This window comes from Mytilus edulis, chromosome 13 (assembly GCF_963676685.1).
Source record: "Mytilus edulis chromosome 13, xbMytEdul2.2, whole genome shotgun sequence".
NCBI lineage: Eukaryota > Metazoa > Mollusca > Bivalvia > Mytilida > Mytilidae > Mytilus > Mytilus edulis.
In genome coordinates this window covers 39,763,956-39,786,383 of record NC_092356.1, presented here as the reverse complement: position 1 = coordinate 39,786,383, position 22,428 = coordinate 39,763,956, and the positions used below count along the sequence as shown (strand labels likewise).

Here is a 22,428-nt window from a genome sequence, read left to right as displayed (position 1 = left end):
GCATGGCTCGAGGGCTGATATTGACAGAGGGCTGATAATACATGCGATATGAAAAATGACATCTTATGGTCTGTTTATCATATGCTTCAACAATGGAAAAAAACCCCAGCTAGATTCACATTTTGATCCTTTTACGCTGTTCTCAAATAGACGTTCAAAGAGTGAAAAGTGAGAAGAAAAATATTTTAATATGGGCGAATCGACAAAAATATAATAATTCAACAATATACATAAAGAAGACTGTTTAGAAAAGTCAACTTTTTTTAAAGTAACTTTCTAAATTATGTTTGAAACTTTTAAAAGATGCATTTATTTAATAATCTGTTTGGTTATTTTTATTTTTAATTTTCAAATTATTTTACACAATATACTTTCCAATGTCCAAATAAGTGTTTTGTACACTACTTTGTAAATTAATGTGTTTTCCCTCAAAATGTAGCATTGAGGTGTATTTTCCGGAATTTGCCGAGTATCACCGGAATGCCATGCGATAACGTTACAGAAAGGCAAGTTATAACAATCGAAGCATATGATAAACTTTTCACATCAGCTCGCTAAGCACCAATTCGAAAAATGTGGAATTTACGTTAATTTAATGCTATTATTATACAGTAAAATTCATATGTTATATTGTATATGATAAGATATAATATATTCGTACGTTCAAGTTGATTATATAACATGGAATTGTTTTCGAACTACAATGTAAGGCTGCAACTCATACACGAAAGGCTGAATTTAGACAGTTGACTTTTTTCACTTTTGTTTTATGTTCGTGGCCTTTAGTCTAGAATATTTTGTGATTGATATTTTATCATCGGTATATTTTTCCTCAGATAGGGTTTTCTTATACTTTGCCAATATGTCTATGCTTTTTCTAAATATAATAAAAAAAAGTATGAGTCACCGTGCAATGTTTTAAGCTACGGACCGTTCAAAATTGCCCTAATTTGCTTAGATAGTTCATGAAAATCAAAGTGCTGGATAGCACCTCTGGAAAGTTTGCAACTGTATATGTGTATTATTTCAAATAGGTTATTGACGTGTATTATTTTAAATATGTATTCAAATACCTGTTTTGATTTTTCAAACTAAACCATTGTCTCGCCAGCAATTTCCAAAAATCACTTTTTATGCCCCATTTATGGGCATTATGTTTTCTGGTCTGTGCGTCCCTTCGTCCGTCCGTCCTTCCGTCCGTTCGTCTGTCCCATTCAGGTTAAAGTTTTTGGTCAAGATACCTTTTGATGAAGTTGAAGTCCAATTAATTTGAAACTTAGTACACACTAGAACACACCCGTGATATCGCGGGTCTGTGACTGAATTAAAGTATATAACTATGCCTACGCCTTATTTTAGTATTGGGATTGCCATCTGATAAAGTCATGCCGATTATAAGATGCACAGTGTTCTCTGCTTTCAAAATCTGTCTGTTTGAACCAGTCGACCTGGAACTTATCAATTATTGGTAATATTAATTGAAAACAAAAAGGTCCTGGTAATGGAGTATTTTTTAATCAACAGCATGGTCCTATATTTATTAATTTAGTTATAAATAAAGTTGAATTCTTTGATTCGCTGTTTAATGTCATGCCCGCTAACAAATTGAAAACTGTACCTATACGCCTTATTTGATTCTTATTTTAAGTCCAGATTTTTAGTACTCGTATTGTCATCTTAGAAAGTCTTACTGCTTAAAATACTACAATAGGGACCAATTTGACAATGATTGAATTTAGTAGTGTCAACCCTGTGACTATGACCCGTGTACATGGCAAAATCCGAAATACACTGTTTGGTGGTGCGCCTGTCAGATGAGAAACGTACCGATAAGTAATAGGTAACAGGTGAATATTAATTATGTGGAAGAGTGCTGTAATTTTTTTTAATCAACACCATTGTCCTATATTAGATATATATAAAATTAAATTCTTTGATTTGTCGTTTTTACCCCATGACGGCTGATAAATTGGACCTCGTCATTTTAGTATTATAGTTGTTCCCTATGATATAATCTTTCTAATTTTAATGCCAAATTAGAGTTTTTACTCCATTTTCACGGTCCACTGAACATAGAAAATGATAGTGCAGATGGGGCATGCGTGTACTGGGGACACATTCTTATATATCTATACTTCTAAATCTAAAGACCGTTTTTATGTATGTTTTATATATAAAGGTATATATACTTGATAGGGCATACTGAAAATTTCACCCCTTTACATCTAGAATGGTAAAAGTGACGCCAACAAAATTCAAACTTGACTTGTGTTTTGTGGTTGCGTATAAGTTTCATAAAATTTGGTTCAGGCAAACTAAAGTAAGAGAACAGAAATCAATTTTGGGGTGTATGGACGTACGTACAAGTAAGAGACGTACATACTTACAGAAAAAAACAAGGATAAAACTCAATATGGTGGGGGCATAACAATAGTAGTATGACCTCAGGAATAAAAAAGTTTATATATACTAGATTCATACAATGTTGAACTGAGGTACACATGCTTATAACCCTGAAACACATTTTAGTTGCTGCTGCGTAATTGCCATTGAGGCAATGACATTTGAGATTTTTGTTTTAAGCCATTTATTTAATCATTGCCTCTGTGGGGACACATTATTAATTATAGGTCAATCTTAAAAAATCATACTGCCCCAGGAATAAAGTGAGGATAAAAAGTTCTGGATCCGCCACTGCATTGTTAAGCACTAAGAAAGTCATTTTGCTAGTACATGGACAAATGTTATTAAATCATTATAATAATTTCTACAGCACTTGTCTTAAGCTTGATCTCGGTCTTGATACACTGAACTATAATATTCTTAGAAGTAGTTGATGACTCAGTTGTTTTTAAATTATACGGATGCTATGATACTAATTGTCATTAAGACAATGTTTTTTCTGTTGTCCATATGATCCAGTTGAACATGCTGAACGAGTGAAGGTACTTATATCCACATTGGAATGTGAAACAGTTAGTACTTAACGAATTAAAAGTTTTCAAATGATTTTTGGCATCAAAACTTTCAGATCCATGTCAGTTTGACAAAAACAATGCACTTTTCTATTTATTTCTATAAGCCGGTATTTACCTTTAATCGTCCTTGGCGTGAGACATAAGCCATATAATTATCGATTATTTTATATTCTATCACCTGTGTATTGTTAAAATAAATCAAACCATTATCACTTGTCAATTATCCGACAATTTTGTCAAATATTAACTTGTTCTCGCATACCGGACTCTTTCGATGCACTCGGGCTTTTACTTATTCAATAATAAACAGTTGTAAATATCGTACATAGTAAAAAATAGTGCGGGAAAATGTTCATTCATGAAATATTCATGAATGAAACGCCGTCTCGCGTAGATTTCTTTGATTTTCTCTTCAGCCAATGGCCGATCCGCAAAGTAGTGTTTGTGATACTTATTTTCAATATGAAGCTAAATTCATCTGAATTGTCGTTGAACATTCATTCCTTATTTTATTCAAGCTGTAATCTTTTCAAAAGAGTAGCAACTCAAAGTATCCAAGAATCAGAAGTCGAACACTAGCACTAGTACTACATTATCTTGGAGCAGAACATTGGGATAGTCTGTCTCACCGGAAGTTGAGGCCGACGCCTAAGGAAAGTAGCAATAGCAAGCTATAGCAAACTTTCCAAAAAGCATGTATGGGTATAAAAAGAAATCTATGTAATAAATTTTTGAAATAAAATATGAGAAGATACGTTTTATAACATGTTTTAAGAAAATACAACGAAAAATTAATGTCACCGAATTTTGTTTTCTTTCTCCAAGCAAAGATAAAAAGAAAATCCATCTCAAGCCATTTTTAAATTCTTTAAATGATATTTACAGACAACTAATAAATAAAATATTTGTACAGAATGGCCGTGCTGTAATGGAGAATGGGGTTCTCAGCATCCCGTTGTTTACACTGTTTACAATGAAAAGAAAACCTGGAACGACGCTAAAGCTATCTGCTACGCTAATAACAACACTATGTTGTCAATGCCAAATGACAATGTATGGCAGTTCTGGATATCAATGTTGTAAGTATATACAATTTTTTATGTAAATAAATGGTCACAACATGGCTGATATTCTAAAAATATCATATTAAAGCCCAGAAATTTGTTGCATAAAATTCAGTCGGGTGTAAGCCATTTGTATTGGAAGTGAAACGATTTTTATTAAGTTGAAACATTTTTGATGTGATGAATATACCGATGTCTTTCAATAGTTTACCTATGATTTTCAACTGATCCATATGATTATTACGATCTTGCTATTACAATCTTTTTCTGATTTCTTTTTGACCTTTCAAACTTTCGGCTGTATGTTACGAAAATGCAGCTAACTCATAAAGAAATGTCAAAGCTTTGTGCAATGTTGATTATGATACCGCTGTCCACGCTTACGACTGTTTTATAAACACTTGTTGTGCTGAATTGGATCGGTCTAACTAGAACATGTTGTCGATTCTGATTGAAGCTTGTGCAATGTCCGTCACCTGTGATACAATCTATACAGCGAATACTGCTGTTATAATGAAACGGAATGCTGCATTGTTTTATATGAATATACTCTAACTAAGGCTTTAGTTTCCTTAGGAAATGGTGCCTTGTTGTTCACTGATAAGCTTATGCATGTATGATTGTTTTTGATGCTCCCAAATGTTTTCTCTTCTTGTTTTTACGTTTCGTACCGGTGGGAATCGGTATGAAACGTTTCATTTCATGTTTCGATGTGCCTTGCCTATGGGGATCCGTATCATACGTTTGGTAAAAGAAACTAAATGATTTATGGGACTGAACAAGATGCGTTCATTGTATGAATATATATGGTGTTATGTCGTTGTTCTCCTCTTATATTTAATGCGTTTCCCTCGGTTTTAGTTTGTTACCCCGATTTTGTTTTTTGTCCATGGATTTATGAGTTTTGAACAGCGGTATACTACTGTTGCCTTTATTTATATACATTTCTTCTAAGTTCCAATTATTCTCATTGTTATATCAGGATAAGAAAAAGACTATAAATGTAAACAATACATAAGAGAAGAAATTCATAAAAAACCAACAGCTGGAACAGCAATGCAAACTAAATGCATCTTATTGACATGGACTAAAATGTTCAACCTGATGATGATATCAAAACTATTATTTGATATCATATCGGCTTATTGTATCTTTTGTTCGGAGTCAGTTTTGTTAGAAATTTGAAATTCGAACCATTTTAATACCATTGTACATCTTTAATTAAATCAAAGAATACGATTTCGGCCCATAACATGATAAAATAATCTGTATTTTCCTGTTAGGTTTCAATTCTATATATTGATTTTCCATATCTGAGTATTAAATTATGCATGATCTTAATGCTACGATAAGCACGTTTGTCTTATATTAAAGATTTCCATATCTATTTGCTATAATTTCTCTGCTACAAAAAATAAACACGAAGCAGTTATTGTTTGGTGCACTTAAATAGAAAATCTATTAATTTGAGTTTGTTAAATAAAATTCAGTGCAAACTAATATTTTTTCAATTAATGTACGGTGATTAAACACTCATTAAATTTAATGTAGTAATTCAGTTGTGCATTAAGCATTTACAATAAGAGAAAAATAAAATAAAATTGACAAATATTTGTTAAATGAAACATATTTTCCCATCTGATAACAAAATAATTCAAAATATCTACAATATTGAAAACCATTTCAAATATGCAAAGTAGATATTGAATTGCTGTAAATTTCCTGATTCTGTTTTGTCTTATTTTAACTACTGACATGACAACAAAACTTTGAATCCAAATTAATAATTAGGTAATCAGTATGTGTTGTTGTTTCCCCCCTCTTTTCGTACAGAGTATTTAATTATTGGAAAGCAGACAATGAAGAACATTATTGAAAATTATTTACTGGCAGTAAATAATTTTCAATAATGTTCTTCATCCCATTGTACTCACAAACGAACGCCAAACACTTAATGTCTGTTTTATATAGGTTCTAACCAATTGATCGAATCCGCGTGCGTCTATGCGGCCTTACCAATTTGACACAAAAAGCTGAAGGTCAACAATCGTCAATCATATACATTGTTGAAGGCCGTACGGTGACCTATAGTTGTTAATTTCTGTGTCATGATTGTCTGTTGTGGAGATTTGACTCATTGGCAATAATACCACATCTTTTTTTACATACAACATATGAGATTTGACACTTAAACATCAGATGTATTAATAAAAGGGACTTTTATCCAATGACTCATATAGACTGTCCTTTTAAAGTCATAAAAAAAGGACAAAACTAACACCTGAAAATATTCTCCTCATGGTAAAACTAAACTCGATTTGTAATTAATGGTGTATATAATATCAAATGAACGATCTTGGAGAAATTGTAGGAAGGCAGTTTGGGAACTGAATCTTTGCAATGATCTATCAATTTATGGTTGCAACAGGAAAACAGCCGTGCTTCTTATTGCATTAAATGAGTGTTTTTCACTCTAGTGAAATCTCAAAACGAGAAAATGTTGTCGTATACTGTTTTAAATTACTATTCAATCATTAATGACATCGAAACTTCAAATTTCCTGTAAAAGTGAGACGAAAGATACCAGAGGGACAGTCTAACAAAAAAGGACGAATATCTGCACAATCTAAGTCATAGTAGTATGAATATACCACTCTACAGGTATTCGCCATTCTAAACTAGACTCAAGACAATTTAAAACACTTATTACAACTTCTTTATATATGCATATATGGATATAATGACTTACATAGATACAAGATCTCTGTTTTAATGGGTAAATAACACTTTGTTAAAAACTGTTTTGATTCAAAATAGTTTCTTAGTTACTCACATCATCGTGATGGTGTTTACTTATTGACTGGGTATGAGTAGGATAGTAAGTTTATTATCCCTAGGAGCAACTATTGTCCTGAGGGTTAGCCGAGGGCAATAGTTGTATCCGAGGGACAATAAACTTACTATTCCTCGAATATCCAGTCAGTAAGTGTTTTATGATAACGAAAAAGATAACAGACAATAAATGGCGGTGATAAATCAACTATCGTAATATTAAAAAGAAGAAATCAAACCATAACATTTACTTCATAGATATGTTCAAATGCTAAGGTTACGTCTTGCACTGATGTCAACCCTATACTAGATACGTATACAATGGGTAGACACGACGTCGTTACTTTCGTGTTATTTTCAAAATCCTCCAATCGCGTAGCTGCATTTAAAATTCCGCGAATATAATGACGCTTGCGGTTAAACAGTTTCACCCAGGTCCTATTAGTTTGAAATTTTTTACCGGTCCAATAGTTCAAAGCTTGTTTTTTTGCAAAATAGTGAAAATATTGTGTACTTATTTTATATAGAAAATGATAACTGAGGTATAATAATTTATTTTATTTACCAACAACATATATGTACATTTGGCGGGCATTTTTGACAAAAGTTTGTATCCAAATCTTGTAAATAGTGTTGCCAACTTATTTCTGTATTCGTTTAAGTATAACTACGAAGGTGTTTAACAACCTTAAGTTTCGATGAGGGTTCATTACAAGGGATTTCGTAGTATTAGAAGAAGCCAGATGCGTACATTTAGCTGCACGTGGCGCAATATTAACAGTGTCATTAAAAAAAGGTGATAATGGTCACCACAAAAATCCGACTTAACTTTGAATTATGAGTTCCAACAAAATGACAAAAATACTGAACTCCGAAGAAAATTCTAAATGGAATGAAAAGCTCAAACACATTTAACGATTTGAAAACAACTGTCATAATTATTCCTGACTTGGTTCAGGCATTTTCTTGCTACATTTATCTCTGCTACTTATTTTTTTTAACTTACATATAGAAAGTTAAATTAAGTGAAGATTACGACTTCATTTTTATTTCATTGTAAACTTTACATTCTAATGTTTTTAATTTCCTACAGAACAATCGTATTGGGCAAACATCTCCCGAAAAATACGACTTTGCCTGGTTTGCGATTTCTATCACATTAACAATTCTTCGAAAGGTTTTTCATTTTAAGGGAGCTATAAGTAAAAATAATTATCAAAGATACCTGACTTATACTGACTAATATTTTTTTCATCAGACCCGCGTTTTGTCTTCAAAGGACGCTTGAAAAAAAAAGGTTCATCGCCGTGTACAAATGTATTATACGTTAGTAAAATTACTCCATGTTTTTAAAGCTCTCACTTTACTTCCATTTAATTTCTTAGTGACTTAACAACCACAGTACCACACAGAGACAATCCAAGATTCTGGTTCGGGCTGCATTCAACTAACCCTGCAAATCTCTCCGAACTGTATTGGGATGATTGTCGTGTTGCTGATTGGGTAGAATGGACAATCTACAGACCTTCATATATTCCTGAATATTACCAGTGTTTGGGATTTGATGTCGACTTTCATCCATTAACAACAGTCACATACATACTATGGCTATCAATAGCATGCCAGGAACAAAATAGATTTATTTGTGTTTGGGGTAAGTACATAATTTGTTTTAGGTTAAAGGAAGAAAATTCAAAATGAGCCCAAGTATCCGCGAGTCGCTAATTCTTATAAATATGGAATTGAGCATCGCATTAATCAAAGATAGAAATATGCTTCACTTTCTTTGCCGTGAAGCGACTTTAAATTCTTCATCGATATGCATAATGATATTTGATCAAATGAATAAAATGAGTTGGGGAAAAAATGTCAACAACGCATGTATTTCCTTGAAGCTGAAATACCAAACATGTGAATTGATAGTTTATTTGACATTAAATGGTTGCGAAGTGTGCATGCATAGTTTCATAAATTATTGCAAATAGCCAGTTGACGCTACATACTTTTAGTCTTTTCAAAATAACATACAATAGTTAACTGACTATCGTACTGTATAACCTAACTATGTGTTGTCAAACAATTCCAAACAAATGGCTTCATGAAATAGCTCATTTATTATAGACTATGTTCATAGACACAAGGATTATTTCGTTTATATTTTCTGATTATCGTGGAAAACTTTGTCACAATTGATTTTGACTATGGTTTGAAAAAACATATGTACCGACCTAATCATTTTAAAGTCAACCCTTCTTTAAAAAAAAACAATAATACAATATATGTTGTCGTGTAAACCTATTTATCTTTTTTTCAGAGAATGAATGTATCTATCAGACCTGTGAGGAATTCCTCATTATTATGCCTGTCTCTCAATGCACTACAGCATGTACAATTTTATTTGCCATTGGAGAAGTAACTGATTTTGCGGCATGTAGAGCTCGTGCCATAAACTTTGGGAATCAATCAATTTGCCACGTGTATATGGATCCAGCTGTTGTATTCGTTACACAGTCTTTTTCAATATGTTATAAACCTGCAGTAGATGCGCCTCTTAAACGGTGTCAAAATATATCCGGTATGTTAAATACTCAATAGTGATCAGTGAACTAACATTTTGCTATATTCTAGAGCACACTACTCTGATTCCAAACATTAAATCTTAATTTGAATACGGTTTGTAAATGTCTGCATGTTAACAAAATAAATCAGGCATTATTGTTCATGGATCAAAACTTGAACGATAACTCTAAAATTGCAAGCCGGTTATACGAGGGATGTCCGTACGGAAAAGAACGTTATTTTAAGATATACAATAAGTGATTACGCTGTGATAAGTTATATAACTTTTATCTGCATAATTCATGTTATAAATAAAATAGCTGTAAATTTCGAACTTTAATATGTAATCAACATCTTAAACTGTCATTTTTTTTAATCTTTTCCTCCAAATACCATTTAAATTCCTTTTTTTAGTAGAATTTAGTATAATTCAGACAAAGCCACGAACTTAACGGGGAAAAAAACCACTAAGAAACAACCAAAATCCGAAAGAAAAATTTATAGCAATGATAACATCAAACTGCACTAAAACCATGAGAAATCATGAAAATAAAATGCTAGAAAAAAATTTCAGCTACAATTAATAGAAAATGTTTGAGGGTTTCATTTATAATATTTAATATTCCCTAATCTGCTTGATAGGATTTTTTTAAATTGGTTTACAATAGAACATACAATTAATTTTGGGAAAATACCATGAACGTAATGAAATATACGGATGTCCGAATGAATGAAATACGGAGACTTAAGAAAACATCGGGCTAAAATACATATTTTAAATAAAAATAACATGATTTTTTTTTCAGATACGCTCGATTTGGGACTATTTAATGATTTAAGTACCACGCCCAACAGTACCTGTAAGTCACCAAACCTGTCTACAACTCTTTCTGGTAAGACAACACATCCTATGCATTACAATCAAATAGTTAATTGGAATGAAACAAAATACGTATGCGATAAAAATATCAATACAAAAGTTGTAAGAAGTAGTTTTGTCAACGGTTAACCTGTTAACTGTCGGATGGATCGAATGGCGAATACAAACATAGAAAACCAGTAAACTGGACCGTTTTCAATTTTAATAGATTTGATATATATATATTGAATTCATCAACAAATCTAATTGCATTTTTTTAATGATCGTCGTGGTATTTGACATGACAGATTAATTGACCAGTGTTTAGATTGCTATTATTGTTAACAAGGTTAACCTTGAAACATTCTGATTTTACACATTTAATTAGCACAAAGACAACTTGGCTATCAGTTCGGTGCAAGATTTTAAGTACACATAAATAGCAAACATGTATTTTAAACAGTTGTAAGCTGAATAAATTTTCCGATGCACTTTATTAATTCATTTTTGGTTTAATATCGCGTAAAACTACATCTTGATATGCCACATCAATCGACCAAAACTGTGTCATACTTTAAACGAAATGTCGACTCAAAAATAGTGAATGCAAATTATGTGAATGGAATATAAATTTACAATTGGTGGTATTACACGCATATTCATCTTAAATTTAAAATCCCACAGAAATTTCTGAGCCATGAGAGAAATTAAACAAGCAAAGGTTTTAGACATTGCTATTATAAACGCCATATTACATGTAGATATAGTAATATTGGATTATTTTAAAGTAAAAATGAACAGGAATGCTCAAAGCCTAACCTCATCATGTTCAAGGATAAATATAAGTTTTATCGTACCATAAAAACGTACATTTGTAGAGTATTGTAAATAAGGTCTTTCAACATTAAATGAACTATAGATTAACTAGTTAATAGGCCAACTGATTATAGGGAAAACGGTACTATTTATTCTGCCATTGGCGACAATGTTAACATTTTCTAAATTTACCACTTTTTAAGATAAAAACCTGGATAAAACAGTTATATGTTGTGTTAGTACTTTATTACTCTGTTTTAAAAATTAAAGCCAAATAGTATCATGACCAACTTCCAACGGAGCTTGTTTATGTTATCCATGCCCACCGTCATTTTGTACCAAATTTATGAAATTTTGCAAGTCTTTTCGAATAATTCTCTAGAAAATATTTTAAAAGGTTTTAAAATTTATATTGTAAATATACACACTGCAGTTATTCATTGATAAATAAAAAATATATTGTACCCTTACATCCAATCACAGCGCTCCTAATTTGACTTCCTTCACCTGTCTGGGGTACACAAAAGGCCAACCTAATGCTGGGAAAATTAAATACTACCGTTTTCCCTATACGATTAACCAGTTAGTACAAACTGTTCAATTTGACATGCAACTCTATTTAGAAGGTAACCTAATTTTACAGTAGAAGAAGTACTGTTATTTGATAATCATAGTTATATACATAAAAACATGTTATACAGTAGTTTTGACACTGTTGTGATAGTTTCGAGAAGTTAAAACTCCCAATAAGGGCATTTTCCTGGTTTCTACTCGTAGAAATAAAAACCACTTGTGCCAGTATTGCTTGCAGCAAGCCCTAGTATCTTCCCATTCTGTCGCCTTTGAAGAATACCGCAATATAGTTTAACTTATGCTGCTAAATATTTATTTTGATTAAAGTGTTCGGTATATATTTTTTAAAATATCCCACCTTTCGTCTGTTGTTTAGCGTTAACGCCATCTCTTTATATAATTTTTATAATGCATTTGATATATCATTATTCTCAGGACCATGTCAACACTACAACATCGAAAATCTGAACCTATCCATTTTGGTGCAAAAGTAATGATAGATATTTTACATGTTGATCGTATATTATATCACATTTAATTTGATTCTTTGTAAAACTTTAGGCATGTTTCTGACAACAACGGAAGGTAATTGCGAATGTCCATGCCAACGGTCAGAGGACACTACAGGTCCACCTCTAACGATTGACCAGAAAATTGAAATAATGAAAAAAGAATTGACAATAGACAAGACCAAAACATCAAAAAGTAAAAGAAAATTAATATCTGTCAGTGATGAACGTCCTTCAGCAAAGGGTTTGGGAGTGTTTGGTTTGGCTATATTGGTGTTAGTTCCCGTGTGTATTCTTTTGATAGACTTGACTTCAATAAGTCGACATGTCAATTATTTCTGCGAAAGAAAAATGGAGCAAACAGAAAAATTTAGAATACCAAGCTCTTCTGAAAAAAAACCTAACAAATCATACAAGGAAAATTCAGACAGACGGATCAGTACAGCATTCATTAACAATAAAACATCGAATGGACGTATGCAATTTACAAATATATATACAAAAGATGAAAGGAACAAGGAAAATAGACCATCTTCGGCATATCCTATAAATATGCAATCAAGTCGATCATCATCTGTAATATGTGTAAGACCAAAGACGCCTGTTAATTCTAAAGTTGAAGTTGTGTATAAAGACATCCTAGATGTTAAGTATCAATCATCCATGATAGCATCTAGAATTATTGCCAGTGAAGTTAAATCTGGAAAGCGAAGATTATCTCATCACAGTGCAGCCTTTAAAGGAAAGGATATAGGCGAGAAAGTTAAAAGGAAATCAGCAAAAGATATAAAATTAGACGGTTTGGCATGGATACACGTGCTTTAAAGTACTGCATTTCATGGGTCAAATAAAACATATGTGTATCAATATAACAATGATTGCTTGGTCTCTAAAGTTTATTTATACATTTTTTACTATCATCATAATCATGGAAAGAAATCATTGCCATAATGCATGAATAATTTCAGTTCAAAGGTACGTAAATCTCAGTTCGCAGTAACCAGACTTGATATGTTTTAGTTTACTGTACAGTAGAAATAACACGGAAGTACAACTTCAAGATATTGATATTTCGTTCCGTTCATACATACACGTTCCATTGTTAAATTTGAAGGGCTGTGTGCATTTAAGGTATATCTTTCATACGTTAAACTAAAAAACTGCTGTAAAAACATCAATCATGTTTTATGATGACCTGCGTTTGATACATTTTATGTTATATGGCGTTTCTATAATTTATAAATGGTTAACAATTTACATTCGTTATAAATGCTGTGAATCTATCTTGGTAACCAGATGCTCCGCAGGGCGCAGCTTTATACGACCGCAGAGGTTGAACCCTGAACGGTTGGGGCAAGTATGGACACAACATTCAAGCTGGATTCAGCTCTAAATTTGGATTGTGATTAAATAGTTGACACAGCATAGGTTTCTGACACAGAATGAATGTGGTCTAATGAACTTAAAAAAAATGTTTGCCTTTGAGCAATTCATTATGCTGTTGAATATTAATCCTCTCAAAAAAAAATTTTTTTATTTATGAAATCTGAAATTGACCCTCCAATTTTTTTTTCACATCCCCCTTTCCCTTATTTCAAAACTGATCTCAATTCAAATTTCTAATGAAGTTTGCAACAATAACTACTCATTTAAATACATCATAAAATATTAAAATGTAAAAAAAGTGCTTGTTATCACTGAATGGTAAAGATTGTTTTAATCTATCAGTTGGTAGTAAAAGTGAATATACATTGTATATTGTATAAAACAATGATTTAAGTTGATTCAACTACTATTCTGGACAAAGAAAGATAACTCCAATTGAAATCCAATTGGAATTTCTTGCTAATGCACAATATTGTGCAATTAGATATTTCTTGCTATTGTGGAATACTGTGCAATTGAAAATATTTGCTATTGCACAATACTGTGCAATTGAAGATTTCTTGCTATTGCACAATACTGTGCAATTGAAGATTTCTTGCTATTGCTGAATACTGTGCAATTGAAAATTTCTTGCTATTGCACAATACTTTATATAATAATTTTGGATCCTGATTTGGACCAACTTGAAAACTGGGCCCATAATCAAAAATCTAAGTACATGTTTAGATTCAGCATATCACAGAGGCCCAATAATTCAATTTTTGTTAAAATCAAACTTAGTTTAATTTTGGACCCTTTGGACGTTAATGTAAACCAATTTTAAAACGGGACCAAAAATTAAGAATCTACATACACAGTTAGATTTGGCATATCAAAGAACCCCAATTATTCAATTTTTGATGAAATCAAACAAAGTTTAATTTGGACCCCGATTTGGACCAACTTGAAAACTGGGCCAATAATAAAAAATTTAAGTACATTTTTAGATTCAGCATATCAAAGAACCCCAAGGATTCAATTTTTGTTAAAATCAAACTAAGTTTAATTTTGGACCCTTTGGACCTTAATGTAGACCAATTTGAAAACGGGACCAAAAATTAAGAATCTACATACACAGTTAGATTCGGCATATCAAAGAACCCCAATTATTCAATTTTTGATAAAATCAAACAAAGTTTAAATCTGGACCCTTTGGGCCCTTTATTCCTAAACTGTTGGGACCAAAACTCCCAAAATCAATACCAACCTTCCTTTTATGGTCATAAACCTTGTGTTTAAATTTCATAGATTTCTATTTACTTATACTAAAGTTATTGTGCGAAAACCAAAAAAAATGCTTATTTGGGTCCCTTTTTGGCCCCTAATTCCTAAACTGTTGGGACCTAAACTCCCAAAATCAATACCAACCTTCCTTTTGTGGTCATAAACATTGTGTTTAAATTTCATTGGTTTCTATATACTTAAACTAAAGTTATTGTGCGAAAACCAAGAATAATGCTTATTTGGGCCCTTTTTTGGCCCCTAATTCCTAAACTGTTTGAACCAAAACTCCCAAAATCAATCCCAACCTTCCTTTTGTGGTCATAAACCTTGTGTTAAAATTTCATAGATTTCTATTCACTTTTACTAAAGTTAGAGTGCGAAAACTAAAAGTATTCGGACGACGACGACGCAGACGACGACGCCAACGTGATAGCAATATACGACGAAAATTTTTTCAAATTTTGCGGTCGTATAAAAACGAATAAAAAAAAACACATTACAAATGACAAATGTCAAAACAAAAAGTAAACAATGTGAGGGAAAACATTAGATATATATATAATATAAAAACAATAACTTGGAGCAGAAATAAACTCAAACCAATGCGCAGCTTGTGGAATTTGAAATGCCCTTTATTTAATGACACCAGTCATGTTCATGATGATCCCACCATGTCGTATGTTATATACAGTTAGATAGATGAATAAAAGAATTACGTTTAGGTCATAAATTCCACTTCTTCTCTTCTTCAGCTTTGAATTTTTACTTGATTTGTCATGTTCCTGGTTCAAAATTTGCAATCTTTTACCCTACAGAATATTATCATGAAATAATTTGAGGGTCAAATGCATACATACGAATGTTATCTGATGAGTAAAGTAATTTACAGTTCGTTCTTTAATTTAGTTGTGATTTCGTTTATTGTTGAATACGGTCCGGTGACCTTTAGTTGCTTATATAGTATCTACGTCAGTTAGTCTTTTGTGCATTGTTGTCTTAATTTTCAGTCATTCACCATCATCATATTTTACACAGCAGAGGATATATATCCTGTCAACATGTCATCATGGTCATGGTCACTATGTTTATAACACATTCATGTGGTGATTAGTTCACTAGTAAAACAAAATGAGTCTTAAAAAGGAGGTGAAAGACATCAAAAGTACCATCCACCACAAACGGTCATGTTCAGTCTTTTGGTCAATTGTCTGACTTATCCACTGAGGTAAATAGTTATCAAAGGTACCAGGCTTATAATTTAATACGCCAGACACTCGTTTCGTTTACATAAGACTCATCAGTGACGCTCAGATCAAAATATTTAAAAAGCCAAACAATTACAAAGTTGCAGAGCATTGAATTTGGTTCTGATAAGATAATTTGCTTGTGGTTATTTCAGTACTCTTTCCGTAGCTTTCTAGACAATTCATTAGGATGTTTATGTATTCGGGTAAATAACAACTACTGAAAACTCTGAACATAGTCTGATAAGATCTTAATTGGTTGCAAGATAAAACTATTGGATATCAATTTTCAAGGATTTCGTGGGAACAGGTGAAACACGGAATTAAGTGTTCAACGAACAATAAATTTACGTTATACTTGTGTGCAAAGTTTGTCAAAACCCCGAATTAAATATGCACATAGATATAAGAAGATTGGCATGAGTGCCAATGAGACAACTCTCAATCCAAGTCACAATTTGTAAAAGTAAACTATTATAGGTCAAAGTACGGTCTTCAACACGGAGACTTGACTCACAGCGAACAGCAAGCTATAAAGGGCCCTAAAAATTACTAGTGTAAAACCATTCAAACGGGAAAACAATAATAATAGAATAATATTGTATACAGTAATGGAGAACAGAGATATTTTTTATGAAAGATATTTTTTTGGTGTTCATAACACGATAACAGGAGTTGAAATTTAAAGTCATGCCAAACAATTGTCAAAGCTGGTATGTATTAAAAATAGAGAGACGACATATAACATTGAATAAGTAAACAGTAAATGACAAAAAAACATTACAAATTGTATCAACAGGTCATGTTATTTTCCTTAATCTACAAAAATAATTGAAGCCACAGTAGTCTCAATAGTCATGAATTTAATGCAGTAGAAAGTCTGAAAATGGACTGAATGAGTTGATAAAGACTTATAATTTCATTGTTTAGTCAACTAAGGTCAGTTCAGATCAAAATGATCGTTTCAGATCAAAGTGGTTTTCTAGCAATTACAATTGGAATAACAAAATGAGAAACAATTCAAAAAACGAAAAAACAACTTATGCTAAAATAATCAACAACAACAACAAAAAAAGCAGACAGATACAACCGAAAATTACTTAATATTACAGCCTCTTGCCATTGGACATGAATACAAACAATATAAGCAGTCATCATTCTCTAACCAACGATAATGCTGTTACAAAGATTGGGTTCGGAACTTTGGCTATACCTGTATAAACCTTAAAACGCAATTGGGATATCAAATTCAAATTCAAATTCTTTGAATACCTGGAACAATCTTAGAGGGTAAACTTATTCAATGCAGCAAAATCTTATTGAATATTGTCTTTATCGGTACTAACATTTTGATTCTAATATTTACCAATTAATATGAAGGTGTAAACATGAATGGTTCTCAATCATATCGAGATTTATATCTTGGCATTGTTTACGACATTTTATACCAAATGGGTATAGGATCTACTGATTGACATTTTGTTTTGGAAAAAATCACTCATTGACATCTTGTAATTTACTTTTTGTTGCCTTTTAAATCTTACAAAAGAAAAACACTAAAGCAACATTACAATGCATTAACGTGTTCTTAAGAAGTGGTGCAATGACATAATTCAAACGTAATACAAATCCGATTGTCTTTATAGAGCAAAAATAGAGTAACATATGAGGACAGTTTGTCTCTCTGGTGGACATTTTGTATCTGGTGGAGCGTTGTCACATTATCAATGATATTGCCAATCTCCGGCGCAGAGATCATATCCGTTCCGTTCAATACTTTGTAACACTACACTCAATATGCTTGTTTTTAAAGTGAAACTAAATAAATTCCATCTCATTGTCCCTTTAAGGAAATTAAATTCAAGCGATATAATAAATTAAAGCAAAATGTTAAACAACAGCACAGAGATGCATAGAATAAACAAAAAATATTTTAACAAAACAAAAATTAGCTGGTATAGTTATTACATTGAAGGGTCACTAGCTTTTAGATATATAAAAATTCAAAAGTATGATTTTTTTTGTTCAATCATTAATGGAAGTGAAATAGTGAAATAATAATTTTCTTTTATCAGCTAAAATTTTTCAATTTTGTCAAATTAAGCTAATCAACATTGAAAATGAATTATTCACTTGCAAGTGACTAATTCGACCTCATTAAATCCGTATGCATGTGAACTCTAATTTAACCCTGCAGAAAGTGATAGAATAACGCATGTATTATCCGTGTACTGGTATGTAAAGGAAAAGAATGTCAACATTGAAAGTGAAACAAAGGTGAATAATTTGATTAACTGATTCGATCCACACAAATTATTCTTTTAAAGGTAAGCACGACGATAAACATGAATTTTCAATCTATAATACAAAGTTTAATAAAACTATAAAATTCCAATTGCACGAGATGCTTAATCTATTTATATCTATGTTTATGTTAACATCGCTTATATGGTCATAGAAGGTCAACTCGATAGTTAATTAGATGGCGTCTTGGCTAAATTTCAAACGAAACGAAGCTACATCTTATTGAGACCATCTCCTGTAAATTGTTTATTTCATATTTTTGATAGTTTGGAAAAAAAAAAATTCATTGTTATAAATAAAATATGAGAATTTGAGTCAAATCGGTGAACAGGAATTTGGCAGCTAGTGCCCCTTTAACATAGCGTTTCCCATAATTAACTTCAACAACAGATCATGAAGAGAGACGTATGGCAATGTCATGATATCGTTGAGTCCAAGATGTCATCGCACGTAACGTTGCTCTACTGATATATATTTGTGAGTGAGAGGTTTAGCTAGCTACAAAACTAGGTTTAATCCATCGTTCTCTTCATAAAAAGATCCATGTATCAAGTAAGGAATATGATAGTTGCTATCTATTCGTTTGATGTGTTTGAGCTTTTGATTTTGCCATTTGATAACGGACCTTAAAAATTCCGTTTTGAAGTTTCCTCGGATTTCGGTATTTTTGTTATTTTTTTACTTTTTTATGTTCACACAGTTTTTATATCTTCGGCAATTAAATACTTCAGACAGTGGGACTACAGAGTTTCCACTCTGAAATATAGATCACCAGAAAGATAATTCATCAGCTCGAGTATCGGGGAAAATGTTGGGCCAAAGTTAATACGTCAACGCCTAAATTCGACCTACACTTCAACCTTTAAACAAACGTTGGACCAATGTTAGTATACCAACGCCTATCTTCAACCAATGATATTAACCATCACCAAAACTTGGCTAAACGTAAACATGGTGTACGGGTATTATTATGTCAATAAAGATATACCGCCTGTATCGTCTACCGATTAAAAAGGATCAAAAAGAGATGAATTATATACATTATATGATATCACAAACACAAAAAGGTTGCATAAGATATCTCGAAACAAATGACAATTTAAACATATATACTCTCATCAATGAAAGTTGTATTTATCTTTACATAATAGTAGTAGGTAGACATCATAAAACAATCATGATTTCAAAAATTATACGCCTGACTCATTAGACATTAGTTCCAATAGAAAGTACTAATAAGAGGTTAAAAAAATATTCCGGCATAAAAAAATGGACAATATACAACCAGGCTTAAAAATAGGATAATATTTTAGAGCAACTAGAAATTGTCGCGTTGATGACACTACCAAGTTAGGGATATGACGGTAGTTATTCATTTGTTTGATGTGTTTCAGCTTTTGAATTTGCCATTTGATTATGGACTTTCTGTTTGGAATTTACATCGGAGTTCAGTATTTTTGTGATCTTACTTTTAACGTGCCTGCAATTACATATAATTCGTGAATATTAAGGGCGATGAATTGAAACAAAATCCCACCAAGTCATTGAAAATATAAGATTTTAGCATAACTTCAAAGATCCTCAAATGCGTCAAATTTGGATTAATATTAGAAATATTAAATAAATCCGCTATATAAACATGATTAAGACCCATTAAGAAAGACATTAATTACATGTCATATCAAACTTAGCATTAAGAACATTTACCAAGTCAGAATAATAAACTAGTATTGATTCATATAAATAAAACAAAAATGAAAAATATTATACAAACTAAAGCGTTTATCTCAACAAGGATCAAGAGCTTTATCTTCACTAATAAATTCATTGAAACAAATATATGTGACTACTGAACAACAAATTTTCCTATTCGATAGTATGGTTGGATCCGTTTTAAGTTATGGGTCGGAAATATGGGGTTTTCATCGTGCTGGTGATATAGAGCTTATATATAATAGATTTTGTAGATTTATTTTGAAACTTGGTAAAAAAGTCCCTACAAATTTTTTATATGGTGAACTTGGGCACCTGCCATTGCATATTTTGAGAAAATATAAAATCCTGAAATATTGGATTCATATTGTAACTAATAAACCTCATATTGTATATGAAGTTTATAAACTTTTGTACAAAGATGCAAATAATGGTAAAATTAATTGGGCGTCTAACGTAAAAAAATTGTTATGTAACCTTGGATTTTATGATGTATGGATTTCACAAGATACTAGTAAATTATTATTTGATTGTATAAAAACACGTATTAAAGATCAACTTTTACAAAGCTGGAATACAGCTTTAGAAGAATGTAATAAACTTTGTATTTATAAACGATATAAACTAGAATTTGGTTTTGAAAAATACTTAGATTTTCATTGTAATGTATCTATATTAACAAAACTACGTAGCGGCACACTTAAATTAAATGTTGAAGTTGGTCGTTATCTAAATACTCAAAGAGAAAACAGAATTTGTATGTGTTGTAATATGAATGTTTTAGAGGACGAGTATCATTTTGTTTTATCATGTCCAGCGTATAGATCTGTGCGTATAGAATTTTTACCTTTATTCTACTGTTCTTGGCCAAATCGGCACAAGTTAGATAATTTATTACAAGCTCATTCGAAATCTCTGACAGTAAAACTATGTAACTATTTAAGTACAGCTCTTTATAAGAACCAGGCAGAGTGCCATATACATGTGATATATGGGGGGTTCCAGATTTTATCTATAATTGGACTAATAGAAGCAATAAATGAATAAAGCTCAAAAAATAATTTTGAGTGTGAAAATATGAGTGGTTGCCATGGTAACAGACACACTATTTTTGGGTTGTTAAGCATTGTAAAATCATTAAAAAATCAGCTAAATCACCACATTTTAGAGCCTGATTATGAATAGAATCATGCATTTATCATTAATGTTCATATGTAATATTTATACAACTTGGTTTAAGCTTCATTTTAGTGAAGATTGCATGTCAACCAAGTTTGTATATTTTTTGAAAAATTTTGCGAAAAAATGCATATTTTCAACATTTCTGAAATTGGGATTTTTTCGAAATTATCAAATTTTCTCAGGTGTTTTTTAAAAAAGTGCAAATGTGTACAGAATAGTTAGCACTGTAGTAATGAAGTTTGGATACTACTTTACCAAATTAAATAGAAAAATGCGTGGGATTTTTTTTAGTTTTATCACCATAGCAACCGATTTTTTCCTTGGAAACAGAGTTTTATTTGCAGAATATTGCAGTTTTAGAGCTTAAATGTCCTGAATTGTTTTATAACCAATAAGAAAATACATAAAAGCCAACTCAAACTTTAAATTACTATCGTCAAGTGTTGTTGACTTCAATTGTTACCACGGAAACACATATTATCCATAACAACATCCACTTAAAAACTGCAAAAATAGAAATTTATGTAAAAAAATACATAAGTAGAGGGTGTTTATTTTCAAATTGGAATATGGCTTCATTCTTTGCTTCACTCAAAGTCTTGTCCGGTTTTTTTTTCCTTCAGATTGTTCAATAAATGTAATATATAATGTAACATTGGGAATGGAGGGGGGGGGAGGGTGTAGGGGGTATGTTGATTTTTTTAAATGTTGCATACAAGTAGATACTTAAAAAGATAATTGCATTTGGTCGGACTTTGTTCCGAGTTCATCATCTGATTATCAATTTTTGGAAGTTAGCAGATGATGAACTTCATGGGTTTACAATAACTGGGCCAACCTGGCTTATGGCCCTAACAATAGCCTGTTTGTGATATGGCCCTAACAATTGTAAGAAAATTCTTATTTTTTTATGGCACACACCCGTCTAAGATGTTATTCCAGCATAAATCACAAAATTGACCTGTAACATAATATAAACAAACCAATAATAGAATCATTTGGTCAAAGCATTTCTAAACTGAAACTTAAGTGTGATGGACAGACGGATAGACGGATAGGCAAATTGAACACATTTTAAGTTGGTGGTGACTTAAAAAAAATAATAATAGTCAATTGTTGATCGCTAATATCAGAAGTCCAGTATAA

The 22,428-nt window shown here is 31.7% G+C and overlaps 1 protein-coding gene across 2 annotated transcripts in view; it reads left to right on the top strand.

The window, feature by feature from the left end:
* Positions 1-13,482, top strand: part of LOC139501257 (uncharacterized) — a 55,433-nt gene extending 41,951 nt beyond the window's left edge. For both annotated transcript variants that reach the window (XM_071290277.1, XM_071290279.1), the window contains 5 exons: positions 3,892-4,057; positions 8,260-8,528; positions 9,189-9,449; positions 10,240-10,326; positions 12,243-13,482. In XM_071290277.1, the coding sequence (XP_071146378.1) occupies positions 3,892-4,057; positions 8,260-8,528; positions 9,189-9,449; positions 10,240-10,326; positions 12,243-13,015 (1,556 nt within the window). In that variant the 3' untranslated portion in view covers positions 13,016-13,482. The remainder of the gene's footprint in view (positions 1-3,891; positions 4,058-8,259; positions 8,529-9,188; positions 9,450-10,239; positions 10,327-12,242) is intronic.
* The last annotated feature ends 8,946 nt before the right edge of the window (positions 13,483-22,428 follow it).